Here is a 24,115-nt window from a genome sequence, read left to right as displayed (position 1 = left end):
CTTCCTCCTTCCTACTGTGAGATTTTAAAATATTATCAATATTAACAGTAATATATATATAGACACACACACGCACACACATTTTGTATTTTGCAGTTTTCTGTACATTTTTGTGTCACTTAGTAGACTCAGATACTGAAAAGACATTTCACTGTATTTGTCAGTAGTACAGATTTGTTTTCCACAGAAGTGTTTTCACAGAACTAGTGGTTAATCCAAGTGGTAACATAATTTTTTTTGTCTTATTACATTATACTGAATGGTGTTCCTAAGATTTTGACATCATCAGTACGTCAATTATTTATTTCATGAGAGGGGTTCAATTTTCTAACTGAAGTGTGATCATATTGGCTTGTCATAGCAGCAAAACCTTAAGTGTAACATTAACTATAGTAACAGTAAATTGTGTTGGTGAGTCATCTTGCAGAGTAGTGCACCCCTGGAACTTAAAGCTGAATAGTATGCAGACATTAATTAGTTAATTACACTGGTTAATAAGTGAAAAAGTCGTGAAAAAGGTTTAGATTTGCTAACAACCTAATAGTAAAACGAAACCACCACACAACACCATCTAACATTTTTCTCTGGTTGCTTCACAGAACCTCTTCTTTAACTTAAATTTTGTTTAATCGTTAAACCCATAATAAACCTGAATTCTTATCCATAACCCTTTAGCACAAATTAAAATGACCACATTATCGCTTGAACATCACGTTTAATGTGAATCAGAGAAACATTTAGTCTTTAGTTTTTTCACCCAAACTGAAAAGTCTAAATGACTGAGTTGCTGCAGGGCTGCAGCAGTAAACTGTTTTAAGATCATGGCTCAGTCTGTTGCTCCACTTTTAACTTTGCTCCTTAAAATCAATATATGTCTTAGTACACAAGCCAGTTTCCATTGCAAAAGTTTGTTACATTTCAATAAACATTTTTTTACATTGATAATAAAAGGTAGTTATTAGTGGTGCTATTGAATTTTAATAAAGATGGAATATGTGCCTGTAAAAAACACTGTAGATCACTCCAAAAAACCTGAATAAAGGAAGAGGGGGGTTTGTTGGATATCTTTAAAGCAGTTAATCAAACATAAATCAACAATTTAACATCTTGAGTAGTGCAGCAACATTTCACAAAAACACGATTGTGAGAGTGAATGTTTATTGTAACACATTCACCACAAACCATTCCAAGTTTCCTTTGCCCAGGTATAAGCAGCGCTGGGTAACTGACGAAAAGTCTCTACAAGACATGTGAGGGGCTCTTGATAGTTGGTTTGCAGTCTTTGACGCATCAAGGCGAATACTTTTGCAGCATCGCTATCATTTTCGAGACTGTCAGTGCCAGGGCAGTTTTTGTAATCTGTGTAGGGAGCAAAAAAGAAAATTAGAAAAATATCAGTCTACTAACAATATAAATAACAATTTTACATTGAACTCTGATGTACATGGCAATTAAGCAAGGGGAACTGCTCTCATATTTGAAATTCATACATGTTATTCCTATCGTCAAAGACAGTCCAAAACTATTAAAACAACTCTTTAATAAATCCAAAAACTAGAGCGCTAAAACTCAAATTTGTGATGTTGAGTTTAAAGCCTGGAACTGCATTTAGTTATATGTTCTTGATTTTGTGAAGTTGTTGCAACTTAACAATGTCAAGCTTAACCAAATCTTTCTAAGTTTTAGCAGGTTCAGCAAACCAAGTATACTGTGTTATATATCTGTATTCTGCTGGTTGCACCAGTCAGTTAAGTTTGTATTTTCTTCAAAACAGATTCAAAGCTCACAGATTTCATTTTACAACAATCACTTTACAACAGATTACAGCTTCATCACTGGTAAAATCCTCTTTGTCATGATCACTTAAGTCGGACTAACTTGGTTTATTGAAAGTTGCTAACACTTGTGAATTAAGTTGCAACATCTTCACAAAATTAAGATTTATAGTTATTTTTACTTTCCCTTTTCAATACAGTGATGTTCCAAGATTATTTCAAATAAGATATACATGTGAGATTTTACAGTGTACACTGATGCGGTGTCCAGATGGAGGGCACAACTGGAGGCAAAGACTACCAACCCACCCGCCTCCCCTCTTGCCCACCCTATAGGGACTTTCCAGCTGCTTATGTTACATTGAAATTGACGCCACCTGGGATCAAAGAACGTGCCTTTCTGGGTCTGTCTAACACCAAAATCACTGACCAAGAGGCACTATTTGATGAGCTGGGAAGCAGGCAGCAGCTCCAGACTTTACACTGTATGTCATCACAAGTTTGAGACTGACTTGTCTGGTTTTTGGCTTTGAGAGAACTCATGTTCACAAGTATTGATTAAACTTTCTGAGGCCATGGAAATGATATATTGAAATTCCCCACAATAAATGTTACCATGCAGTGTACATACACACATACACAAAGACATCTTACTCACCGTGATCTGTGTTTAAGACCTGCGGTTTGGACCAGCCAGAGCACTCAACCTGGGCCTCAAACTCCTTCTGCTCAGCATCACTGACATTCTCTCTCCTACCTGTGAAAGAGGAGACATATTTTAGATGAAAACCTGTGATTAAAGTGTATCTTAGACTATTGACAGCAAACATCAGTGTAATCAGTCACTATATTTGAACAGTGCATGCTATTAAAGGTCTGTTATATAGAGATAAGTAGATAACAAAATACAGTAATAACTCAGGGTTGGTAAGCCATGATAATGGGAAGTCATTGTTGGTCAGTTGGTGGGTGGGACCATCATTTTAGTTCAGACTGAATAATCGCAACAATAATTCGGTAGATAGCCATGAAACTGTAATTACTCAGGTGATTATGGAGCTAGAACAGTGACAGTAACGTTTGGAATCAAACATAAAATTTGGCATTTAAAAAATCCACTGAAAAAAATAAGATACAGGCATTAAAAAAAATCATTTTTTTTATTGTGAAGTGTTTTTCAGTGACAGCCTACTGATTTTTTTCTGCATGTCTCTCCTTTATCTTTGTCATTTTTTTACACTGATACTTTTTCTGCATTTTTTTAGTGAGAGTGAGATTTACAAATAATCCACATACTAAGGAGAGAAGAATTCTTCGTGACCTACAGCCCTTTAATAGTGACATGAAGAAAAAATCTGAAGGTTGTTACTGAAAAACACATCGTAGTTTTTTAAATTTGTGATGTTGGTGGAGGTTTATACGGCCATCATGACTTTTTTTTGTGGAAATGTTTTATTGCAAATATTTTCCTTTTCAACGCTTAATTTTATTTTCAATGCTAAATCTTATTGTCGCTGTTCTAGCTCCATCGGTAATTCCTCATCTTCAATTGAACTTTATCAAATTCTCCAGTTTATGACCATAGACTGTATAAATAATGGACATAGCTACTGCAACATCACCCATTGATGGGCTGCCGTCATTTTGGCCGTTGCAAATGAAGCTATGGAGGAGCATGAGATGTATTTGACTCACAGATGGTAGCGACGCCTCGCAGACAGCCTTTCATTCAAGCTGCCTCACCCTGAAATATGCATAACTTTGGGCCTTAATGAGTTATATAAAATTTTACCTGCCGTACACTTGTCATAAATGTTAAAATTAGCTCTGTAGACCAAAACCTTTTTATTTCTGCTGTAAAGCTGAGCATTTTAACATGGGGATCTATGGGGATTTACTCAGTTTTGGAGCCAGCCTCAAGTGATCATTTGTGGAACAGCAGTTTTTTATAAGCGGCTTCATTTTTCAGCGTCAGAGGTTACCACTTGTATATGCATACAAACATGCTAACCTGAGATAGTAAACATTAGACCAGCTGAACATCAGCATGCTGGCATCAGCCATATATTTCACTCTATATCACTATAATTAGAAATATTTTCTTATTTTGTCACTCTGTTCCCCTTACTTAAGAGCATGAAAGTGTTGATGAAGTCATCGCCATAGGACTTTATAACGATGCAGTCTGGACAGCTACTCTGCAGCAGCCCATCTGGTTCACCAAATGGAGCATCTGTTGTATGTTAAAAACACATGTAAACTATAATATCACAGTCGCATCAACACTGTATCTGTATCAAAATGTTAAAAACACAAATATCATTATTAAAACAATAAAATAAATGAAATTAGAGAATGTAACAAGATTGAAAAAATATAAAAACATAAAGGGCAGCAGCTCTATTTCAATGTCTTACACATTATCTAAAATCCTACAATGAGTCAGTAGTTTGTAATGCAAAAGTTAAAAATAGTAATTAGAATAACCAGAGACATATAAACACCAGTGCACGAACTCTAACCATTGATGTCGACTTCGAGTATCTTGTTGTCGGTGGGTTTGTAGAAAAAGTCCTCTGAATCAGTTTCACAATATCCGTATCTGGAAAGAATTCAAGATTTAACAGCTGAGAGAAAAAAAGCACAAAATGGTGACGTGATGCACAAATACACTGATATTATGATGCATTTCACTTTTAAAGCTTCAAGCCAACAAATGAACAACTGTTGCAAAATTGGATTACTTACACTTTAGCCTTGACCTTGGCACTGTAAACATTTGGCGTGGTCTTAGGGGTAATGTCCACTGCAACACTCGGCCATAAAATAGCATTCATTAACGTTCCAACCAGACATTTTTCTGTGGAAAAGGCAATGACGTACCAACTCCCGGAAAACTGAAATCACAAAAGAAGGGAATCTTGTTTTCTTTCTTTATTTTGATAATGTACATTTTTGGCAAAAGTAGTTTGAATCCATTTGTTAATTATTTTTCTTGCAGTGTGTTGTGGGACAAACAATTCACATAAAAGGTTTCAGAGGGTTGAGTTTTGTTTCACGAAGCAGTTTGAAAATTACAGTTAGTTGTAAATTTGGAGAGACACTTACATCTTGAGCTTTGTCCAGTGGCTTCAGCAGCTTCTCACAGGCCAGTGACGCAGCCTGGCACACTGAGCCGAGACTCAGCACAATAACAACAACACACAAAGTCTTCATCATGCCTCTGGTTTCTCCTCTCTCTCTTGGGTTGTTCTTATATCAATATCTCTGGCCAATTGTTTTTGAGCCAAATCTCCCACCCCTGACTTAGTTTGTACATCTGCAACTGAACTGAATGATAACCCCATATGACAGCATTTCCAGTTAGACTTTGTGTTTACTCACCAAACAAGCTGACGTAAATACTGCAGTTAACGAACTGGAGATAAGGTACTGTGGGTCTTCCGAAGTTGTTTTTTCTTCATATTTTGCAATTTTATATCAGTATGGTATGTGCACAAACATTTTTAGGGTCAGTTCCTTCCTAATTTAGTCAAATACGACTGACAGCATCTCCAAAATCTTTATGACACAAAGATTCAAAGGACATTTTGAGTGTGTAGCGTGTTTAGGTGACAAAATGAACTGTACTCACACCAGCAGTATCTTGACTAAATATGGTTGATTTCTGATTGTGCAATCTATTCTCTGACGATGCAATGCACAAAGGAAATGAAGAAGCTGCTTACAGCTGGACGATGGTGAAGCAGCTGTAGACTGATGTAAGAAAAGAAAATAATTATTTTTAGGAAAACATAGATGTCTGTCTAGGAAGTTTGTGGCATACGCAGTGGTGGACAGTAGCAAAGTACACTTACTTAAGTACTGTACTGTTTTTTTTAATATCTGTACTTAACCTGAGTATCATATATTTTGAAAATGTATTACTTTGGCTCCACTACATATGAAAGACAATATCCTACTTTTATCTCTACTACATCGTTACAAAGGCTCTTGTTACTTGAGTTACATTTGTTTTCAAGAGAGCGTTTTTTTTTTTGTTTTGTTTTTTTTTTTTCCAAAATCCATAAATCCACATCAATAAATCCAGTGTTTGTATTGGAAACAGAAGTTTACTTTTGGACTTAAAATTGGGTTGATGTTACCCCAAAGTTAAACTTTTTCTGAAAGTGAATTCTGGTTGTGAATTCATACAATTTTTAGTAAGATTCTTCCATCCTGCCAAGTAGCTGCTGAACAGTAATAAAGCTACAGATTTGTTGTATGTGTTGTACAGACATACGATGTTAACAAAGGTTGTTTATATATTTATTTATTTGATTTCATCAACTATTGTTTGAAATCCATAGCACTTATATAAATGATAATAAATACTTTTGTCTGTACCCTAATTTTAAATATAAAATTATACTTATAATTTTTCTTGTTTTTTTGGATAATTTTAAGGTGACATTTCACATTTTCTTTTTCTTTTTATCTTCTTCTTTTTATCTTTTTCTTTTTTTCGTGGGACATTTCATGCAAAATTACTGAGGGTCAAAGGGTCAAAACATTTTAATAGGCTACTCTACTCTCATAATTAAAACAACTGGAGACTGCAAACAAACTGATGTATCGGTCTGATAACACATGAATAAATCTGAATCAGATCTAAGAGGATTTTAGCATGCCAATATAATGAACAGCGTGTACAGGTGGGGCTAATGGGAACATCATTAATTTTGCAAGTATTTGGTCACAGTAAAGAATTGGACAAATTTAAATGCTGACCTGATGATGGCACTAGATGAAAAGATACCTCAGTTACAATTCATTTTAAGGGGGAGATTAGTGTCTGAACCAAAATTTATAACAATTTGTCCAACAGATGTCAATTTAATTCAAAACCACTGAACCTCATGGTGCTGAAAGAGAAGAAAATTTGGTGCCACCTGTTCTGCATGTATTAGATTTCTACCTCCACCAACACAGCTGATTTAAATGATCAACTTGCAACGAACTCCTGAATCTGCTTAATAACAAGCTGATTATTTAATTCGGCTGTGATGCAGCAGGGTATATGCTGAGACAGAGCTAGTGAAAAGTTTGACCCACAGGTGGTGCTAGAGGAAAGGTAAGACAAAACAATCCCATTTATATATATTTCATTACAGGTGAAGTCAACATGCTTTCCATTGAAGTGCATACAGCTCCAAAGTTATCAGAGTGTATCCTCAGATATGTTTCACAACCTGAAAGCCTAATATTGTTCTAATATAATTACTTTTATTTATAAATTATCACAAAGTGTTTCTAAAAAGATTGCCACATAAGAAAGTACTGATCATTAACTATGTGTTGTTAATTTGGTGGTGCCTGTGTGTGCTCGTCCCTTGACAGAGTTTACATTGGAAACAACTCACTTTAGTAATCGGAAATACAATTTCTTGCTGAAGTGTGTACCAGAATTTGCACTGCACCACCTGAGACACATAAACACATCATAAGCGGCACCAGTCTGGCTGCTTTCAGTAGATAGTGTTTCTGTTTGGAGATAAACATGTATGTTAAGCTATATTTTCAGTAAGGAAGGATGTGGCTCTGTGGCTTCCTTTGTTTGGGCCAGATAGTGTTCTCTTCTACCTTCTACCTTCTCTCTGCTACCTATGAACTTCTGAAACTGTGGTATTTTTTTTTTTCCTCAGAGGTGTAGATATATGGGTTATATATTACTAGAGATGTTCAAAGGCTGAGAACTTCCTCAAAGTCTTTACAAGGGCACAGCACATTCAGGCTGAGACTTAAAAGACACCATTAACCACAAAACATCATCCAGTTGGAGAGCACAATGGATATTGAAAAGGTGATTTATACATTGTTGGAGGTGCTCATTGCTGTTAGTTGCTGTTTGGGTAATATGTTGGTTATTTTGGCGCTGTGGACCAGTAAGAGCATCCAGCAGCCTACCTTCTGCCTTATTGTCTGCTTGGCTGTGGCTGATTTTATGGTTGGCTGCTTGGCCATACCACTGGCTGTGTTGGTGGACGGACGAGTGTGGACTTCATTCTACGGCTGTCTCTTCATCAGCTGCGTTGTCATCTTGTTGACACTTGTCTCAGTTTTGTCTCTCACGGCTATTGCAGTGGATCGATTTCTGCGGGTATATATTCCTCTGAGGTAAGATTTTTATTTGTATTGTGCAGAGAAAAGTAAATTTGTGCTGCTAAGCATGGCAGCTTTACATCTGTATGCCTAAACCTCATCTTTTTGACCCTATTGCATAGCTTTTACTAAAAAAGGCACTGATTCACTGCACATCAATAAAATAACTTAATGACATTTTTTTTATCATTTGTAACTGTACTGTGTATTCTTTCAAACACAATTTCTATTATCAAAAATTACTGTTTTTGTTTGTTTAGGTACAAAAGGACTGTAACACAGAGACATTCTTGGCTTGTTGCAGCAGCATGTTGGCTCCTCGCAGTTCCACTGAGTTTTTCTCCAATGCTTGGATGGTACAAGCATGAAACCTTAGCTACGTCAGTCAACTCTACCATTGTCTGCAGGTTCATAGATGTGATCCCCATGTCATACCTGGTTTACTTTAACTTTTTTCTCTGCACCTTGACACCTCTGTTGGTGATGACTGCACTTTACGGCTACATTTTCTGCAACATCAGAGGAAACCTCAGAGAGAAACCAGGCAACTGTGCCCAAAAACAGTCTCAGAACTACCTGAAGAAGGAGAAGCAGCTGGCAGGATCTTTGTCTCTGGTCTTGGCTCTGTTTGCCCTTTCCTGGATCCCTCTCCACATTATGAACTGCATTGCTTACTTTGGCGGGCCCAGTGTTGTACCAGTAAAAGCTTTCTATGTTGGCATCCTGCTTTCTCATGCTAACTCGGCTGTAAACCCAGTTGTGTATGCATTCAGAATACAAAAGATCAAGACAGCGTACTTGAATCTCTGGAGACGGCATTTTACATGTGGAGAAGACAATCAAGGGTCTCAGACAAGCCAGACAACTGACAACAATCTCAGTAGTAACATGAACAGTGTGTCCAAATTTGAGTGAATAATACAAATATTCTGGGGCAAAGGTTTCGTTTCAACGTTGTGTGTGTGAGTGAGGGAGGCACATATGAAACAGGATGTTTGGGCATTCTCTGCCAGAAAACTTTTGAGCACCAAATATTTAAGTTACTGCAGTCCGATTAATCTCTATTCTCCAATTTGTGCATTTTCTGCACCACTTTATGGTGTAAGTGTCTTTATCTTTTGCAAAATAATATTTCTCACCTGCTTTCATGTTGTTTTTATAGGGTGAGAGGGACAAATGCACATGTTCTAAACAGATCTGAAATCTATACTATGCAAAGACCGAAAACTTGATTCCTTTTCATTAATAAATTCACTTAACGTAATTTTGGATCTCAGTGGCAAATATTTCTTATTGGTGTCATACAGTGACCAGGCCCTGCATCAGCCTCTCACCTGTAATTTTTTTAACAGAGGTTTGTGGTTTGCTATGTGCCCATTCTTTTTTTCACTCTTGAATATCGGTATATTTTCATCTGATTTTGCATTTTGTTCTGTACTTGTTTTTTGTAAGAATGTACCTCTAGTCTGCCAGAAACTGTTATATGTACTGTTTCCACTGCTGTCAGTCATTAAGTTAAGCTCTCTGTATATACTGTGCTTTCTCTGTACTGGATGCAAAAGACTTAATTTCACCTGACTCTAGCCTCAGTGTAATAATATAAAATCTTGTTCTGAATGTTGATCTTCAGATAAGGTTTCACACCCTTGTTGTGAACTTCTGTCTCCACTATGCAGTGAATAAAAACACATCTGAACTAGCCACAGAATGGGATCTGAAAGAATTTTCTTTCTTCAATAACTTGCTGGTGGCACTAGAAGAAAAGTCAGCAGATCACCAAAGCAAGGCAAAGCAATAGCATAGTGAAAAAAAAAACTGAAACGCAACACTTCTGTTTTTGCTCACATTTTTCACAGGTTTAAGTTGAAATTCTAAGATTTTTTGCAGGCACTTAATAGATATGTTTCTCTCAAATTTTGGTCAAAAATTTGTTAAAATCCATGTTAGTGAGTGTTTCTTCTTTGCCAAGATATTCTGTCAACCTCACAGGTGTGACATATCAAGATGCTGATTAAACAGCATCATTACCACATAGATTTGCCTTTAGATGGTCACAAGACAAGGTCACTCTCAAATGTGCAGTTTGATCAACACAATGCTACAGATGTTACAAATTTTTAGGGACTGCGCCATTGGCGTGCTGACTACAGGAATGTCACCAGAGCTGTTGCCTGTGAATTTAATGTTCATTTAAGTACCTTAAGCCATCACCAGTGTCTTCGTTACAATGACTAACAGCTGTCATTTCGAGGCCTGGTGAGCTAAATGAGTATGCAGATTAACTTCCTTGAGGCAACCTCTGAAAGTTTGCGCAGAAGTTTATCAGTTTTGCAAACCAACTATGGCATCAGGTGTTCGTGTGGCTGCTTACAGAGGAAAGCGGGTCTGTTTAGAGGTAAACATGTACGGCAGGCTATATTTTTATTAAGTAGGTGACTCGGTGGCTTCCTCGGTTTTGGCCAGAGAGCTTGCTTTTTGGCACTTCATATAAACTTCTGCAATTTTTTTCTCAGACCTGTAGAAATATGGGTTACATATTATTAAAGACTATACAAGGTTGAGGACTTCCCTTGAATACTTCATAAGGGCGCAGCACATTCAGGCTGAGACTCACATTAAGACCTGCGACATCATCAACCAAACATTATCCAGATAGAGAGCACAATGGATGTTGGAGAGGTGAGCTATATGTTGTTGGAGGTGCTCATTGCTGTTAGTTGCTGTTTGGGTAATATGTTTGTTATTTTGGCACTATGGACCAGTAAGAGCATCCAGCAGCCTACCTTCTGCCTTATTGTCTCCCTGGCTGTGGCTGATTTTATGGTTGGCTGCGTGGCCATACCACTGGCTGTGGTGGTGGACGGACGAGTGTGGACTTCATTCTACGGCTGTCTCTTCATCAGCTGTGTTATCATCTTGTTGACACTTGTCTCAGTTTTCTTTCTTATGGCGATTGCAGTGGACCGATTTCTGCGGGTGTGTATCCCTCTAAGGTAAGATCATAGAAAACAAATCAAGAAATGTCAAAAAGCCAGTGTATTGTTCATTTTGTGTCACTATGGTCAGAACACACATGCAGTTGTCGATGATACCAATCAATACTGCTTCTCTGTTTAGGTACAAAAGGACTGTAACACAGAGACATTCTTGGCTTGTTGCAGCAGCATGTTGGCTCGTCGCAGTTCCACTGAGTTTTGCTCCAATGCTTGGATGGTACAAGCATGAAACCTTATCTAAGTCAGTCAACTCTACCATTGTCTGTAGTTTCATAGATGTGATCCCCATGTCATACCTGGTTTACTGCAGTTTCTTCCTCTGCAAACTCACACCTCTGTTGGTGATGACTGCACTCTACGGCTACATTTTCTGCAACATCAGAGCAAACCTCAGAGATAAACCAGGCAACAGTTCCCAGAAACAGTCTCAGAACTACCTGAAGAAAGAGAAACAGCTAGCAGGATCTCTGTCTCTGGTCTTGGCTCTGTTTGCCCTGCTCTGGATACCTATCCACATTACACATTGCATGGCTTACTTTGGTGCGCCGAGTGATGTTCCAGTAACAGCAGTCTATGTCAGCATCCTGCTTTCTCATGCTAACTCAGCTGTAAACCCAGTTGTGTATGGGTTCAAAATACAAAAGATCAAGACAGCGTACCTGAAGCTCTGGAACCAGTATATATGGAGAAGACAATCAAGGATCTCAGATGAGCCAGATGACAGACAACAGTCTCAGTAGTAACAAGAACAGTCTGGCCAAAATTGAGTGAAGGAAGATTTCCTTATGTGTTTTTAATGACTATTTGAAGCTAAAAACGTATTTTTTAATACAAAGTTTTAAAAAAGCAAGTTAAAGTTTGGGCATATTTTGCTAGAAAATTTGGAGCATAAAAACAATTTATTGAATTCTAGTGGATTTTTATGCAACAATTTGTGCTTTTTTGTTTCCATCAGTTGTGTTATTAGATAAACTGTATTTTTTATAGATTTTGTGGTTAGCTGTGTGGCCTTAAAAAAAAATGTTTGTACATACATTTTGTAAGAATGTACTTCCTGTCTGAAATTTCTCTCATATTTCTTCCACCACTGTTCACAAAGCTCTTATTGCTTGACTGCTTGACAATTTTTCCATCTGACTGAAATAGCCATCACTGAGCATATACTAATATTGCTAATTGATATATTGATTTTATTCCTTCTTGAAACAAATTGAAAACAAGAAAATCTGCATTAAATTACCATTCAGTGTATGTCATTTGCACACAGAGCCAAAAAAGGCCCCTCGTGCCCACCACCTGTTGACACCACTGTGCAAAATTATAATGAAATTGTTACTTTTTGCATTAAAATCTGTGGTTCGTGTGTGTGTGTGTGTGTGTGTGTGTGTGTGTGTGTGTGTGTGTGTATGTACTGCTGACTGCTTCTGTAATAAATCAGTACTGGAAGTCTAACCTTATCCCATGAAAATTATTACCAGTGAGCTAGTGGACGTTTGGTATGTCAGTGGATGTGAGTGGATGAATGATTACAGCCATTTGTGACAACATCATAGACTTTGCAGGGCGGGATATCTGGAGAACAGTATGGAAACATTAGCAAGTGGTACTTAAGTCAACGGTGAAACAGATGAATTTATGGGTCAATCACTTGGTGGTTTGAACTTTGTTCCCACAATTATAAATGATTTTGCAAAGATTCTGTGAGTGGTGTAATCTTTAATTTTCCACTGTACGGTATTTTGACCCAACAATGTTTTGATGTTATGTCAAGATGACTCTACGCCATGTCAGTGTTATGATAATGTTAATGTTACTATGTTAAAGTTAACTTTTAAATCGGTTTATAGTACTTCTTCTCATGTTCAAAGTTTGAACCATTAGTTGGACCGTGCTGCTCCTCGACAAGGACCAGTTTCATGTTTTGTCTAAATAACGTAAGTAAAGAGAGCTTTAATTTTCATTTAAGTCTGATATCGTAATTAGAGGACAATTATGCTATTTCAGACTACTTCGTACATAGGTTTCTGGCACACATAAGACAGTTAACAAGCCTGTACTCAAGACACAGCCAGTGTTTAGTTTCTTGCATAGATTGTATAAAAGAAGAACTGTAACCTAAGTCCAGGTTAGTCAGCCAGTTGTAAAGCTGCATTGCATGGATCTACTGTTGATTGCTTTGTCACATCAGCTGAAAAAGTAATTTGCAAATGGAAAGCTAGTTAGTATCATGGAACCAATGGACCAAATAAAATACAGGAACATATTGCAAATAGTAGTGTTAGTCTGTGTGCAATTTATTTTGCAGTGTTCAATCAGCAGGATGCATGTTAATCACAGTCAGTCACTGTTGTGGCCGATTCAGGTGCTTGCTTGAGGCTACAGAGGATACTGACTGCAGTTCACTTAACAGCCTCAGATATGTCCTTTCCACCAAATTAGCTCTGGTTCCTCAACCGATTCTGTTCAGGATTCTTAAAACCTTGGTGCTATCTAGTGAACCAGCCTGCTTTCCACCAGTTTTTAGCACAACTGTTGTAATCAAAGATGTGCCAACAACAAGGGTGTTGCACATTACACAACAGAAGTAAACAGTGGAGGTAAACCTGTGTATTGCATTACCTGCAAACTTTTGTTTTGTTAATAATAGGGCTATAAAAGGATTTTTTTTAAAAATTGCGATTAGTCACTGAATTTCAATAGTTGATCAAATTGTATGTTTACAATTCAATAATTTTGTATTTCAAAACAGTTTGTAAGTGCATATTAACAAGGTAAAGCAATTCTTACCAGATTGCCTTAATTTGGGAATCAAACGTTGGCTGGTCTGCTGTCAATTTACACTCATTTAACAGTGCTGTAGTTAACTTCTTAGATTTAGTTTCATCCCCAGGTCTGTGGTGATTCGCACACTCAAAATAGTTCTTTGCCATCTTTGGCAATTCAGTTGCCCTGGCTGACATCAGTCTGATTAGCTGCACCTGTGTGCTCAGCTTATAGGTGGTGACAATTTCAAAACTGTTTAGGGACCCCAGTGTGCTGACATTCCTGACAACTTAGCATGAAATAGTTGGTACCACTGGATTCCTCAGGTCTTTTAGTTTTACCAATATCATCCCTCTCGCCCACTACAGCCTCGACAGGAATGTTGTCCAGGATTGCCTGTGATTAAAAATAGTTAATATGTTAACTTAAATAGCACTTGACTAATGTGTTAACTCTAACAGCACTAGTTACTACAGATATTTGTTTTTTCTACTGTAATAACTACTACTTTTACTGTTGAAAGATTCATCTTTTAAATCATGATTAATCACAGAATTTCTGTAGTTAATCACAAATAATTTAATCACGTTTTCAATTCCATTATGTTGCATTTCAAAACAGTTTTGAAGTCCGTGTTAACAAGTTAAAGCAATTCTGACCAGATTGTCTTGATTGGGAACCAAGTAACAGCAAAAACACAAAGTGGGCATGTCTATAAAGGGGAGACTCATGGGTACCATAGAGCCCATTTCACTCAGATATCTTGAGGTCAGAGGTCAAGGGACCCTGTAAAATGGCCATGTTGTTTTCCATTGCCAAAATTTAGCCTAACTATTGAGCATTATTCAGCTCATTTGCTGACAAGCCTAACACTGCTGGATTTCTTAAGTCTTCTATTGTCAAATGATACCAGTGTCATCACTTTGGCTTTAAAACTGAGCCTGGCACAGCCTCTTAAACACAGGAATGTCAGCCGGCAGTTAACACAATTTTAAAAAATCACTGTGTTATGTAGGAATATTAATTACGTCACAATTAACACGTTAATACTGACAGCCCTAGTTTTTACCCCCAAAACAAGAATGAAATAACTATTAATGAAACGACTGCACAATCTTTTTTCTTAAAAATTCTCATTCAACTTCTCCATTGTTGCATTCTCCATCCTCACTTTCCAACCTGTAGAAACTGACACGCCCACTGATGTTGTCACAATTCGCACCTCAGTTCAAAACCTGCATTTTTTGGAACCAAGTTTTGGGGTTCTGAACATATTTATTTTGGGTCAAAATGCTCTGAATGGTGCAAAATTAGGTGCAGGAACTTAAAGAGAAACAATTTGATGTTGGTGGAAAAGGGGTAAGAGAGAGGTGTCAAAAAAACTATACTGATAGTTACAGACAGAGCCTTTAATGCACTTTTGTGCAGCTGTTTTCATCTGCTGATCTTATGCATTAATGCTTAATTCCTATGAGTTCACCTAATTTAAAATACTGATTTTTCACTTTATCAGTGTCTTGAGCCTTAGTTTTCTGTAGACAATGTACATTATGATTGTCTAAGGATTTATCTTAAGATCCAAAAATTTCACAGTTCTGTATTTTGTTTGCTTCTAGCTCCTCTTGGTCATGCAGCTTGTGATCCGCCGGTATCGTCCCACAGACAAGGACGCAGTGCTCACCCTGTTCAGCAATGGTATGCAGGAGCACAACCGTCCATGTTTTTACAACGCCATGACCAGCCCTCTCTACCTCGCCATCTCCCTGGCTCTGTGTGTCGCTGGCTATCTGCTCAGCTCCGTGTTAGGGGCTGTGGTGTTACCAGGAGCCTGGGTGGGCCTCCTATACTACTGCTGTCATGACCTATATACTAGTTTTGTCAAGGAGAGACTGCGTACAGACATGCAGGACATCCCCGGGAACTATATGAGCGGACCAGATGACTGTTTCTGGGTGGCGGAGACTGAGGTTGATGGGAGGGTCCAGATCATGGGTATGGTGGCTGTAGTGGCCAGACTAAGTGGGGAAGAAAGACACGCTGAACTGTTCAGAATGATCATCTCACCATCGTACAGACGGATGGGTCTGGGCTTCAGGTTGGTTCAGACTGTGGTCGACTTTTGTAAGGAACGAGGCTTCTCCAAGGTGGTGTTGAAAACCAGCTCTACTCAGGTTGCTGCCGTGGGCCTGTACAAGAAAGTGGGATTCAGCCACACCCTCTCATACACCAAAACGCAGCTCTGTGTTCCAAAGTTAACGTTGGCCAGGGTGAAGGTTGTATTTATGGAAAAACACCTGAAATAATCCTGATCAGCTACTGTGATGTTCCCTTTATTTTACTTTATCATTATCTGATAGCGTCATCTCACAAACATGTCAGACCAACTTATCTGAATATTTCAAACACAACACAACTCTTATAAGCTTACTGAAACTACGCTGATTGTTGATTATAGCACTGCAGGAGTAGCTTCAACTACTGTGATTTAATTTCACAAATAATCACATTTAACTGTTTTCACACAAGAACATGAAAGAAATAAAACCGTTCCTAAAGGTCTGTCCATCTCTCCTGCTTCACTTTTTTGCAGTAGGCAAAGTAACTAAAATGCTTTGGTGAAATATAGTGGAGTAAATGTGAAAGTTGACAGAAATATAAAAACTCAATTAAAGCATAGATAGTTTAATAAAAAACTGAAGTACCTTAAAAATATAATAATTCTACTTTATATCAAAGTATTATTACTTTATGACCATACACCACTGCTTTCCTGTTCTCAAAAATGTATTAACTGATGAATATATTGATACCATTAAATATTCAAAGTACTCTAAAGCTGAGGACTGTGTTATTATATGCAACTTTTGTGATCTCCAAGGACTTCTGTCAGAGCATCTTTGACTGAAGTTGGTGCTATGATTTAGTTTATTGAAGTCTTGTTAAACTTCATTAGTTTCCTTCTCTTCTACCTGTAGCTACCTTGGCTTTCCCTGCTGATTTATGCCTTTTGCTCTTCATACTTTCCCCTCGTGACACTTTTATTTCTCCACTGTCAAGGACATTGCTTTCAATTTTACACAAATTTCAATGAATAAACCAGCCAGCGGGAACTTTACTAACTTTTTTTTTCTTTCAAGCAGTCAAGTTGCTTGTGTGTGTGTGTGTGTGTGTGTGTGTGTGTGTGTTCTATTTAAAGTGTTTTGATATTGTTTTTAATAAAATAAAACAAAGCAAAAAAAAAAAAAAAAGAAAGAAAGAAAAGAAATAGGGGAAAAAAAGAAAAAAATGAAAAAAGTTTGCTTGGGGAGGAATGATTTCCAGATGTAATAAACTTCCTGTATTTCCTGACACAGACTCCTAAGCGTCGGTAGGCCCACAGTATGTAACAGCACTGTCATTTTAATAATAATGTGCTTTTATGATGTTACAGTGTAGCTGGCAAACAATCAAGTAACGCTAAGTGTTATTAAAGTGTGTTTCACCGCTGCGAAAACTCCGGAGGTCTCTGGCACAAAAAGCTAACGTAATACCAGGACTGCAGCCCTCTAAAGTTAAGTTAGCTCACGTCTTTAACGTTAGTTGACTGTAGAAACAACAGTTTTTTGTTGTGTTTTTCACCGGATTATCTGGAATAAATAACGTTAGCAAGTAAATTATCTATATAAATTATCTGATAATTATCTAATAATATTCATATCGTGAGTTTACTGCTGGCTGTTTTCAGTTCAGGAAAGCGCTGCAGTCTGACTAACACTGTTAAGTATCTAATAGAAACTGTTTTGTGTAGATTTCTCCATTAATAAACAATCTGACAGTAAGTCGACATGCTGTTAAAAGCTGCAAGTAAATAAGCGAGCTAGTAACTTACAGCACATGGGTGTAAAAGAGTTAAAAGATGATTGTGATATAAAATCGTTGTTGATGAATTTGAAAATTTTGAGTGAGACTTTTTTGATTAATGGATTAAAATATTTATTCAGAAAAAATGACAGGAAATAGTGAAAAATAAATAAATATGTCCATTCCAGTTTTCTAGAGCCTAGATATTTGTGAATCTTGCAGCAAATCCTCACATACAAGAAGCTAGAACGAGTCAATATTTGGTATTTTTGCTTGATAGTTGACTAAAATAGGTGGTAAATGATTGAAATTGTCTAGCATTCAAACAGGTGCGTTTTTAGGTTTTGAGGACACAGGGGACTTCTGCATACAAACAAATGCTATAGACACAAGCTTCAGTGACACAGATGCTAATTTTGCAGCATCATCTGCCCCCATTCCCCCCAAAACTGAATTAACACACTCAGTTAAGTTATTGTGAGATTTTGTGAGATATGTGAATTCTTTGTTTTCCTCTAGCTCCTCTTGATCATGCAGCTGGTGATCCGCCGATATTGTCCCTCAGACAAGGACGCAGTGCTCACCCTGTTCAGCAATGGTATGCAGGAGCACATCCTTCCATGTTTTTACAACGCCATGACCAGCCCTCTCTACCTCGCCATCTCCCTGGCTCTGTGTGTCGCTGGCTACCTGCTCGGCTCCGTGTTAGGGGCTGTGGTGTTACCAGGAGCCTGGGTGGGCCTCCTATACTACTGCTGCCATGACCTATATGCCAGCTTAGTCAGGGAGATAGTGCAAAAGGACATGCAGGACATCCCTGGGATCTTTCTGAGCCGACCAGATGACTGTTTCTGGGTGGCGGAGGCTGAGGTTGATGGGAGGGCCCAGATCATGGGTACAGTGGCTGTAGTGGCCAAACTAAGAGGGGAAGAAAGACACGCGGATCTGTGCAGAATGATTGTCTCACCATCATACAGACGGATGGGCCTGGGCTTCAGGTTGGCTCAGACTGCGGTCGACTTTTGTAAGGAACGAGGCTTCTCCAAGATGATGCTGGAGACCAGTTCTCCAGCCACTGCTGCTGTGGCGCTGTACGAGAAACTGGGGTTCAGCCACGTCCTCTCATACACCGAAACGCAGCTCTGTGTTTGGAAGGTAATGCTGACCAGGGTGAAGGTTGTAATAATGGAAAAGCACCTGTAGTCCTGAAATAGTCCTGATCTGCTTCTGTGATGTTCCTGTTATTTTACTCCGTATATTTAACACAACTTTGTCTCACAAACATGTCAGACCAACTTATCTGTATGTTTGTGAGATGGACAAATTGGCTTGATTTCTTTAAAAAAAAAACCCCCAACATTGGAAAAAGGAAAAATGGAAAGAAATTGGAAAAAAAGGAAAAGGGAAATTTTTAAAAAAAAAACCAACTATATATATATAATTTTTAAATGGGAGAGTAGAAAAAAAATGACCTGATAAAATGCTTAAAAATTCTAATAATTCTGTAAAAATAAATATGATTATAAATATGGTTCTCTGGCCTTTTTTTTTTTACAGCTTATATAAAAAAAATATATTTTCCAGATTGGAAATTTTCCAGATTTTCCAGATTTTTTTTTAATAACACTTGCCTCAAATACTGTGATTTTATTTCATAAATGATTTATGACATTTAACTGTCTTCTCACAAAAACAAGCAAGAAATAAAACCATTCTAAAGGTTTAACGTTGCTGTATGTTTTTTATTCAACGCGTCATTATCTTTCCAATAGTCACTTGATGCATCCTTTTAAACTGTTAGTGAGAAAGTTTTGGGTTGTTGATTCTAAAAATAAACAGCAGATGGCGCCATTTATCTAAGTTTCGTTGAGATGGAGCTGAATCTTAACCTTTGAGGTCATAGTGTATGTCAGTGTTTCCCAAACCACTCCTTGTGTACTATTTGTCCTGCACGTTTCAGATCTCTCTCTGCACCGATACAGCTGACGTAAATGATCAACTCATTATTAACTCTTGAAGCTGATTGATGACTAGCTGGTCATTTAATTCAGCTGCAATATCAGCAGAAATAAACATATTTCCGGCCTGATATAAATATATAAAATACTTATTTACATTTTGTCGATTATCTCGGTATTTTATTTTCATTACCGCCCATAAAATTAATTAAAAAGTGCAAATAAAGTGTCAGCATGGGAGAAGCTTTTACTTCTTAAAACCTCAGGGAGATATTTTTTTATTTAAATTTTCACTTGACTTACTGTATATGATGTTGAAAGTTTCAGTTTTTATAAAACATTTGCTGAAGGCACTTGCACAAAGTTTAGTGTTGGAGTTTGCTATATTCCAACAGATTTTCATTTTTATTGTAAATGTATATCTGCTCCAAAATACCAGTTATTGCTCTCATTAACTCCTAATAATCAGTATGGGCCCTAAAAAAAAAATAGCCTATTGGTCAACCCGTATATGGCTGTTGCAGTCCAGCCAAAAAAATGACATAGCAGTAAATGTGATAGAGTGCTTGTGAGTTTGGCAGCACAAAAGCTTGACCAAAATTAAAGTCTGAATGAATGAATGATTGTCTTGTCTGGGTGCTTACTGTAGGTCTTACATTTATGTCAACAAAAGATAAATACCTGCACACAAGAATAAAATGAATGAAGAAAATTTTCTTAGTAGATGTGTTTTTATTGGGATTTTTTTTTTTTTACAATAATTAAACATGGCATCTCATGTGCTGGTAAGAAACACCTACGACGTACTACGAACAATACAAACTATAAGAGTGATACCCCTGGTGTTATAGTCGTTTCTGACCCGTCAAAAATACTTTTTGCTTGCCTGCTAATGAAATTAAAGCCATATTACCTCATTATCTCGGCGGAGTAAGTTTGAAATCCCCGGTGAAGTCAGCTCGGTAAAGCAGGCGACTCCAGGAAGTGGTGGGGCGGGACATGAAAGTCATACTGTTCTGTCATTGGCTGATCTGTCAAACATGAACAAGATCGAAGCAGATTGGTTGCGAAAAGATTGAAAATTTAGGAAAATAGCTGTGATTGGATGAGAGTACACCAGCCTGCGGCCGTTTTCACTAAGCCTTAATATAATGAAATAAAAAAGCAATAATAATAATAATAAATAGCCTAAGTACCCTACAGATAAATACTTAAGAAAAATAAACAAATAAAAATAGTTTAAGTAAGATTGTCCTATTTTTTACAAATTATTAAATAATAAAGTTTGGCCTGTATTTTGTACTATCCCTGTATCCTGTGGTTATTTGAAGGTTCTGACTTGCATTTATTGCAAATTCTATCAAATTTTATTAATGAAGCCCATTATCACAAATCGCAATTTGCCTCAGAGGGCTTCACAGCATATGACATCCCTCTATCCTCAGACCCTCACAGCAACTGAGGAAAAATTCCTCAGAAAACTCAAAAAAAAAAAGATACATAGGAAAGACACAGAGGTGGTGATGGGGGGGTTGCACAATAACATTACATATATATATGTCAGTCATATGTTTGTAATAATAGTGGAGGTGTGACATGTACAGTATGATATAGTGCTGGATCGAGACTTGATTTTCAGACTCAACAAAATCTTTTTAAAAATAAATTTCAGCCTATAAAAATATAAAGAAACTTGTTTTCTGTGACATAACTGATAAAATAAAACAAATTTCATAAAAGAGTAAAGTAACATAAAGTCAGCGCAAGCAGCTTTTTGCCACTGAGTGGCAGTATTATACACTTTTAGTAGTGAAGTCTACACACGAGTTCTGCGTCCTGTTGCTCAACAAAACAACACATACCTCATACACTTGATTGTTTTGTCTGGTTTTTAGCCATGCACAGACTGTAGTTGATGTTTTTGAGTATCGGTGTGCAATTTTGAAAGAAGAAAAAAAGTCTGACATCATGTTATAAAGACACAAACAAATTTCTCACTAGCCTGTCTGTGTTCACACACTGATTACCTGTGATATGTACACCAAGGAGCTCGTCAACGGCTCTATAGCTCAGTGGTTAGAGCACTGGTCTTGTAAACCAGGGGTCGTGAGTTCGATCCTCACTAGGGCCTGCGAATTAGGTGGAGTTTTTTTTCTATGTCACTTATGAATTACCGGAAGGAAAATGAAAATGATCGCATTAGCTATAAGATGACACTCCATCTGATCCACAGTCCGATCAATTAAAACATCTGTAGTATTTCTCTGCTAGAAAGTGGTTTTAGTGAAAAAAAAACAACCATTAAAATAAAAAAAATAAACTTAAAGCATTACCATAAACTAAGCTCAAACTGTAAAACTTTTCTTTGTGAGTTGAATGCACTTATTGTAAGTTGCTTTAAACCAAAACGTTTGCAAACTGCATTGTTAAGAAAATTTTATTGAGGATCTGCATTATTTTATCTCTGCTTCTGTCTATTGTCTATATGTCTGCATGTTATGCTTAGCTGTATGTCATTGCTTCATACTGTGTGCATGACTATTTGTGCTAAAAAGCTTTAGGTTGTTGCTTTGTGTTAGGTGTTTTGTGCTAAAAGTGTAAAAACTAAAATGTTGCTGCTGTGCTAATGTGTTGAACTGTTATTCTGCTGTTTCCTGTTGCTTTGCATGTTTGTGTTCTGCTCATGTTGGGATTTCTGGTTTGTTGTAGCTGTTGCTGTGTTTATAGTGTCCTGCTGCCATTGTTATGTGAATTTTATCATTTTACAGGCTTCAAAACATTTAAGGACTATGGTTAAAAAATTAGTCTGATGGATTTATACATTTTTACAGAAATTATTTTACAGAGATTATTGTGTGTTGTCCTTTTAAAAAAAAAAATGTTTTGTAACTATCTAACTAAACTAACTAAATAACTAACCCTTTAAATAAATACCAACCTTTTGAATTTGCATCAATAGAAGAGTTATTCTGAGTGATATCTGCACTCTTGATTGACTCACTACAGACAACAGTACAGTTTTCCTTCCTTATGTAACTGAAAATATGTATAATAACTCAACACTTTGTTGATGAAAATAAAGACATTTATGTTACTCATTGTGTCAGGGGTGACAACATTTTTCCTGATTGGTGAAGCCTCTTTTAACCTCTCCTGACTGATTCATGTTTTGATGTAACCTGAGGTCGCATGTGAGCCTGTAAGCCTCACGGCAGTCATGTGAGTCACAAGAATTAAGGTGTGAAGCTGTGTGAAATTACCAGGGAGAGGATCTGAGGACAACAAACGTGAGAAATGGATGGGTGGTGTTGCTCACTCCTTTGAGGACAGGCTGTCCTCAAATTAGCATCACTTGTCCTTAAGCTTGAGGTGAACTAAGCAGTTGTGGAAAATGTAAAGGCTGCTTGAGTAAAAGTACCAGGACCACCATGTAAATTTAGTCAAATACAAGAAAAAAGTCCTGCAGGTATAATTACATGTAAGCAAGTGTTATTGTATCAGGAAAACATATTTAAAGTTTCAAAAATTAGTATGTGTTAGGTTTAGGGGAGAATATCGTAAGCAGTCGCACACCAAAACAGTGGGGAATACAGGTTGTTTAAAATGCTTTTTCAAAATATGTGTTGCTTTATGTAAAGAAATCAATCTAAAAAGTATTTTGTGACCATACCAAACACCTTAAATGGAAAAAATGACGAAAAAATACATTTTACACTGAATTATAGTAGTAGAAAGAATAGAAAGCAGCATAAATAATTTAAACTACAGAGGTAAATATTTAAAATTGTACTTAAGTACAGCACTTGAGTAAATGTAGTTAGTTACTTTTCACCATTGCTGCTGAGTCTTGACTTCAGAATTGGGGCAACATTTTTATATTTTCTTTTTTTATATATAAACTGTAGAAACAATTTTCCAAACACTTACATCCATGCAGTACTTCATTTATCATAATGCTTATTATATGGACTATCCAAGAGCATTTAAAAAATATTTGAAAGCTTTCACAATTCCCTCATTTATTTATTTATTTATTTATTATTTAGTGTATTTAGTTTAGTCTCATTCTAAATAAAGTAACATGACATATAAGCTCCTAACCTCATAACTCACTTTCGTAACATAAATAGCTCTCAACAATAGACAATGATATTGTGTAACATGATTTTCAGATTGTACCGTTAGGTCAGTATGTTAAAGTAACGCCTGGAACTATGAAAGGCAAAAGACGCAAACCGTATTGACCCTCACTGATTATGAACCTTAGATAACGTTCAAAAGAAACTGAGATTGATATATAGCTACAAATCTCACCCTAAAGGAGATCAAATAGATTAACAAGTATTATAAAACATAAAATATCCTCTTAATTGTAATCTTCCATGCTGTTATTACCAAACTGTTGATATCAGAAAATACTGAGCAAACATCCTTAGTACTCCGCACAGATTCCAACAATTTCACTCAGGACAAATAGAGTCGTATCTTATCATAGGGTTGTGATGCTCCTGATATTTACTAACTAATTTCTGACTTTCTCAGTGGTTAGAGCACCGGTCTTTTATACCTGCAGTCACAAGATCAACCCTCATTAGCTCCTGTGTATGACCTTTAAGTTCTCACATTTGCATTCTCATTTGTA

The 24,115-nt window shown here is 37.0% G+C and overlaps 5 protein-coding genes and 1 non-coding gene across 7 annotated transcripts; 5 read left to right on the top strand and 1 right to left on the bottom strand.

The window, feature by feature from the left end:
- Positions 1 to 987: 987 nt before the first annotated feature.
- Positions 988 to 5,027, bottom strand: LOC121956694. The gene is made up of 6 exons (XM_042505059.1): positions 4,884 to 5,027; positions 4,524 to 4,672; positions 4,298 to 4,377; positions 3,904 to 4,008; positions 2,434 to 2,532; positions 988 to 1,359 (listed from the first exon to the last, which is right to left on the bottom strand). Exons 1-6 carry the CDS (start codon positions 4,992 to 4,994, stop codon positions 1,172 to 1,174), a joined length of 732 nt encoding a protein of 243 aa, XP_042360993.1. The 5' UTR covers positions 4,995 to 5,027; the 3' UTR covers positions 988 to 1,171.
- Positions 5,028 to 7,381: 2,354 nt separating this feature from the next.
- On the top strand, positions 7,382 to 9,612 carry LOC121954275 (adenosine receptor A1-like). Its single transcript, XM_042501660.1, has 2 exons — positions 7,382 to 7,931; positions 8,177 to 9,612. The coding sequence occupies exons 1-2, from the start codon at positions 7,603 to 7,605 to the stop codon at positions 8,829 to 8,831; spliced, it is 984 nt and encodes a 327-aa protein (XP_042357594.1). The 5' UTR covers positions 7,382 to 7,602; the 3' UTR covers positions 8,832 to 9,612.
- A 968-nt stretch (positions 9,613 to 10,580) lies between these two features.
- LOC121949137 (adenosine receptor A1-like) lies at positions 10,581 to 11,652 on the top strand. Its single transcript, XM_042494756.1, has 2 exons — positions 10,581 to 10,909; positions 11,034 to 11,652. Exons 1-2 carry the CDS (start codon positions 10,581 to 10,583, stop codon positions 11,650 to 11,652), a joined length of 948 nt encoding a protein of 315 aa, XP_042350690.1.
- A 1,136-nt stretch (positions 11,653 to 12,788) lies between these two features.
- On the top strand, positions 12,789 to 16,431 carry LOC121955196 (putative N-acetyltransferase 8B). Of its 2 annotated transcripts, none has more exons than XM_042503046.1 (2): positions 12,789 to 12,846; positions 15,292 to 16,431. In XM_042503046.1, exons 1-2 carry the CDS (start codon positions 12,829 to 12,831, stop codon positions 15,976 to 15,978), a joined length of 705 nt encoding a protein of 234 aa, XP_042358980.1. In that variant the 5' UTR covers positions 12,789 to 12,828; the 3' UTR covers positions 15,979 to 16,431. The 2 variants fall into 2 exon arrangements, with proteins under 2 accessions (XP_042358980.1, XP_042358989.1); XM_042503055.1 differs by lacking the exon at positions 12,789 to 12,846 and adding an exon at positions 13,954 to 14,001.
- A 1,508-nt stretch (positions 16,432 to 17,939) lies between these two features.
- Positions 17,940 to 18,854, top strand: LOC121955213 (probable N-acetyltransferase camello). Its single transcript, XM_042503064.1, has one exon. It carries the CDS (start codon positions 18,047 to 18,049, stop codon positions 18,716 to 18,718), a length of 672 nt encoding a protein of 223 aa, XP_042358998.1. The 5' UTR covers positions 17,940 to 18,046; the 3' UTR covers positions 18,719 to 18,854.
- A 2,677-nt stretch (positions 18,855 to 21,531) lies between these two features.
- On the top strand, positions 21,532 to 21,604 carry trnat-ugu. Its single transcript has one exon. It is a non-coding gene; the product is annotated as a tRNA-Thr (tRNA).
- The last annotated feature ends 2,511 nt before the right edge of the window (positions 21,605 to 24,115 follow it).

The sequence above is a fragment of the Plectropomus leopardus genome, chromosome 2 (genome assembly GCF_008729295.1).
Source record: "Plectropomus leopardus isolate mb chromosome 2, YSFRI_Pleo_2.0, whole genome shotgun sequence".
In the NCBI taxonomy this organism is placed as follows: Eukaryota; Metazoa; Chordata; class Actinopteri; order Perciformes; family Serranidae; genus Plectropomus; species Plectropomus leopardus.
This window is presented reverse-complemented; position numbering and strand designations above follow the sequence as displayed.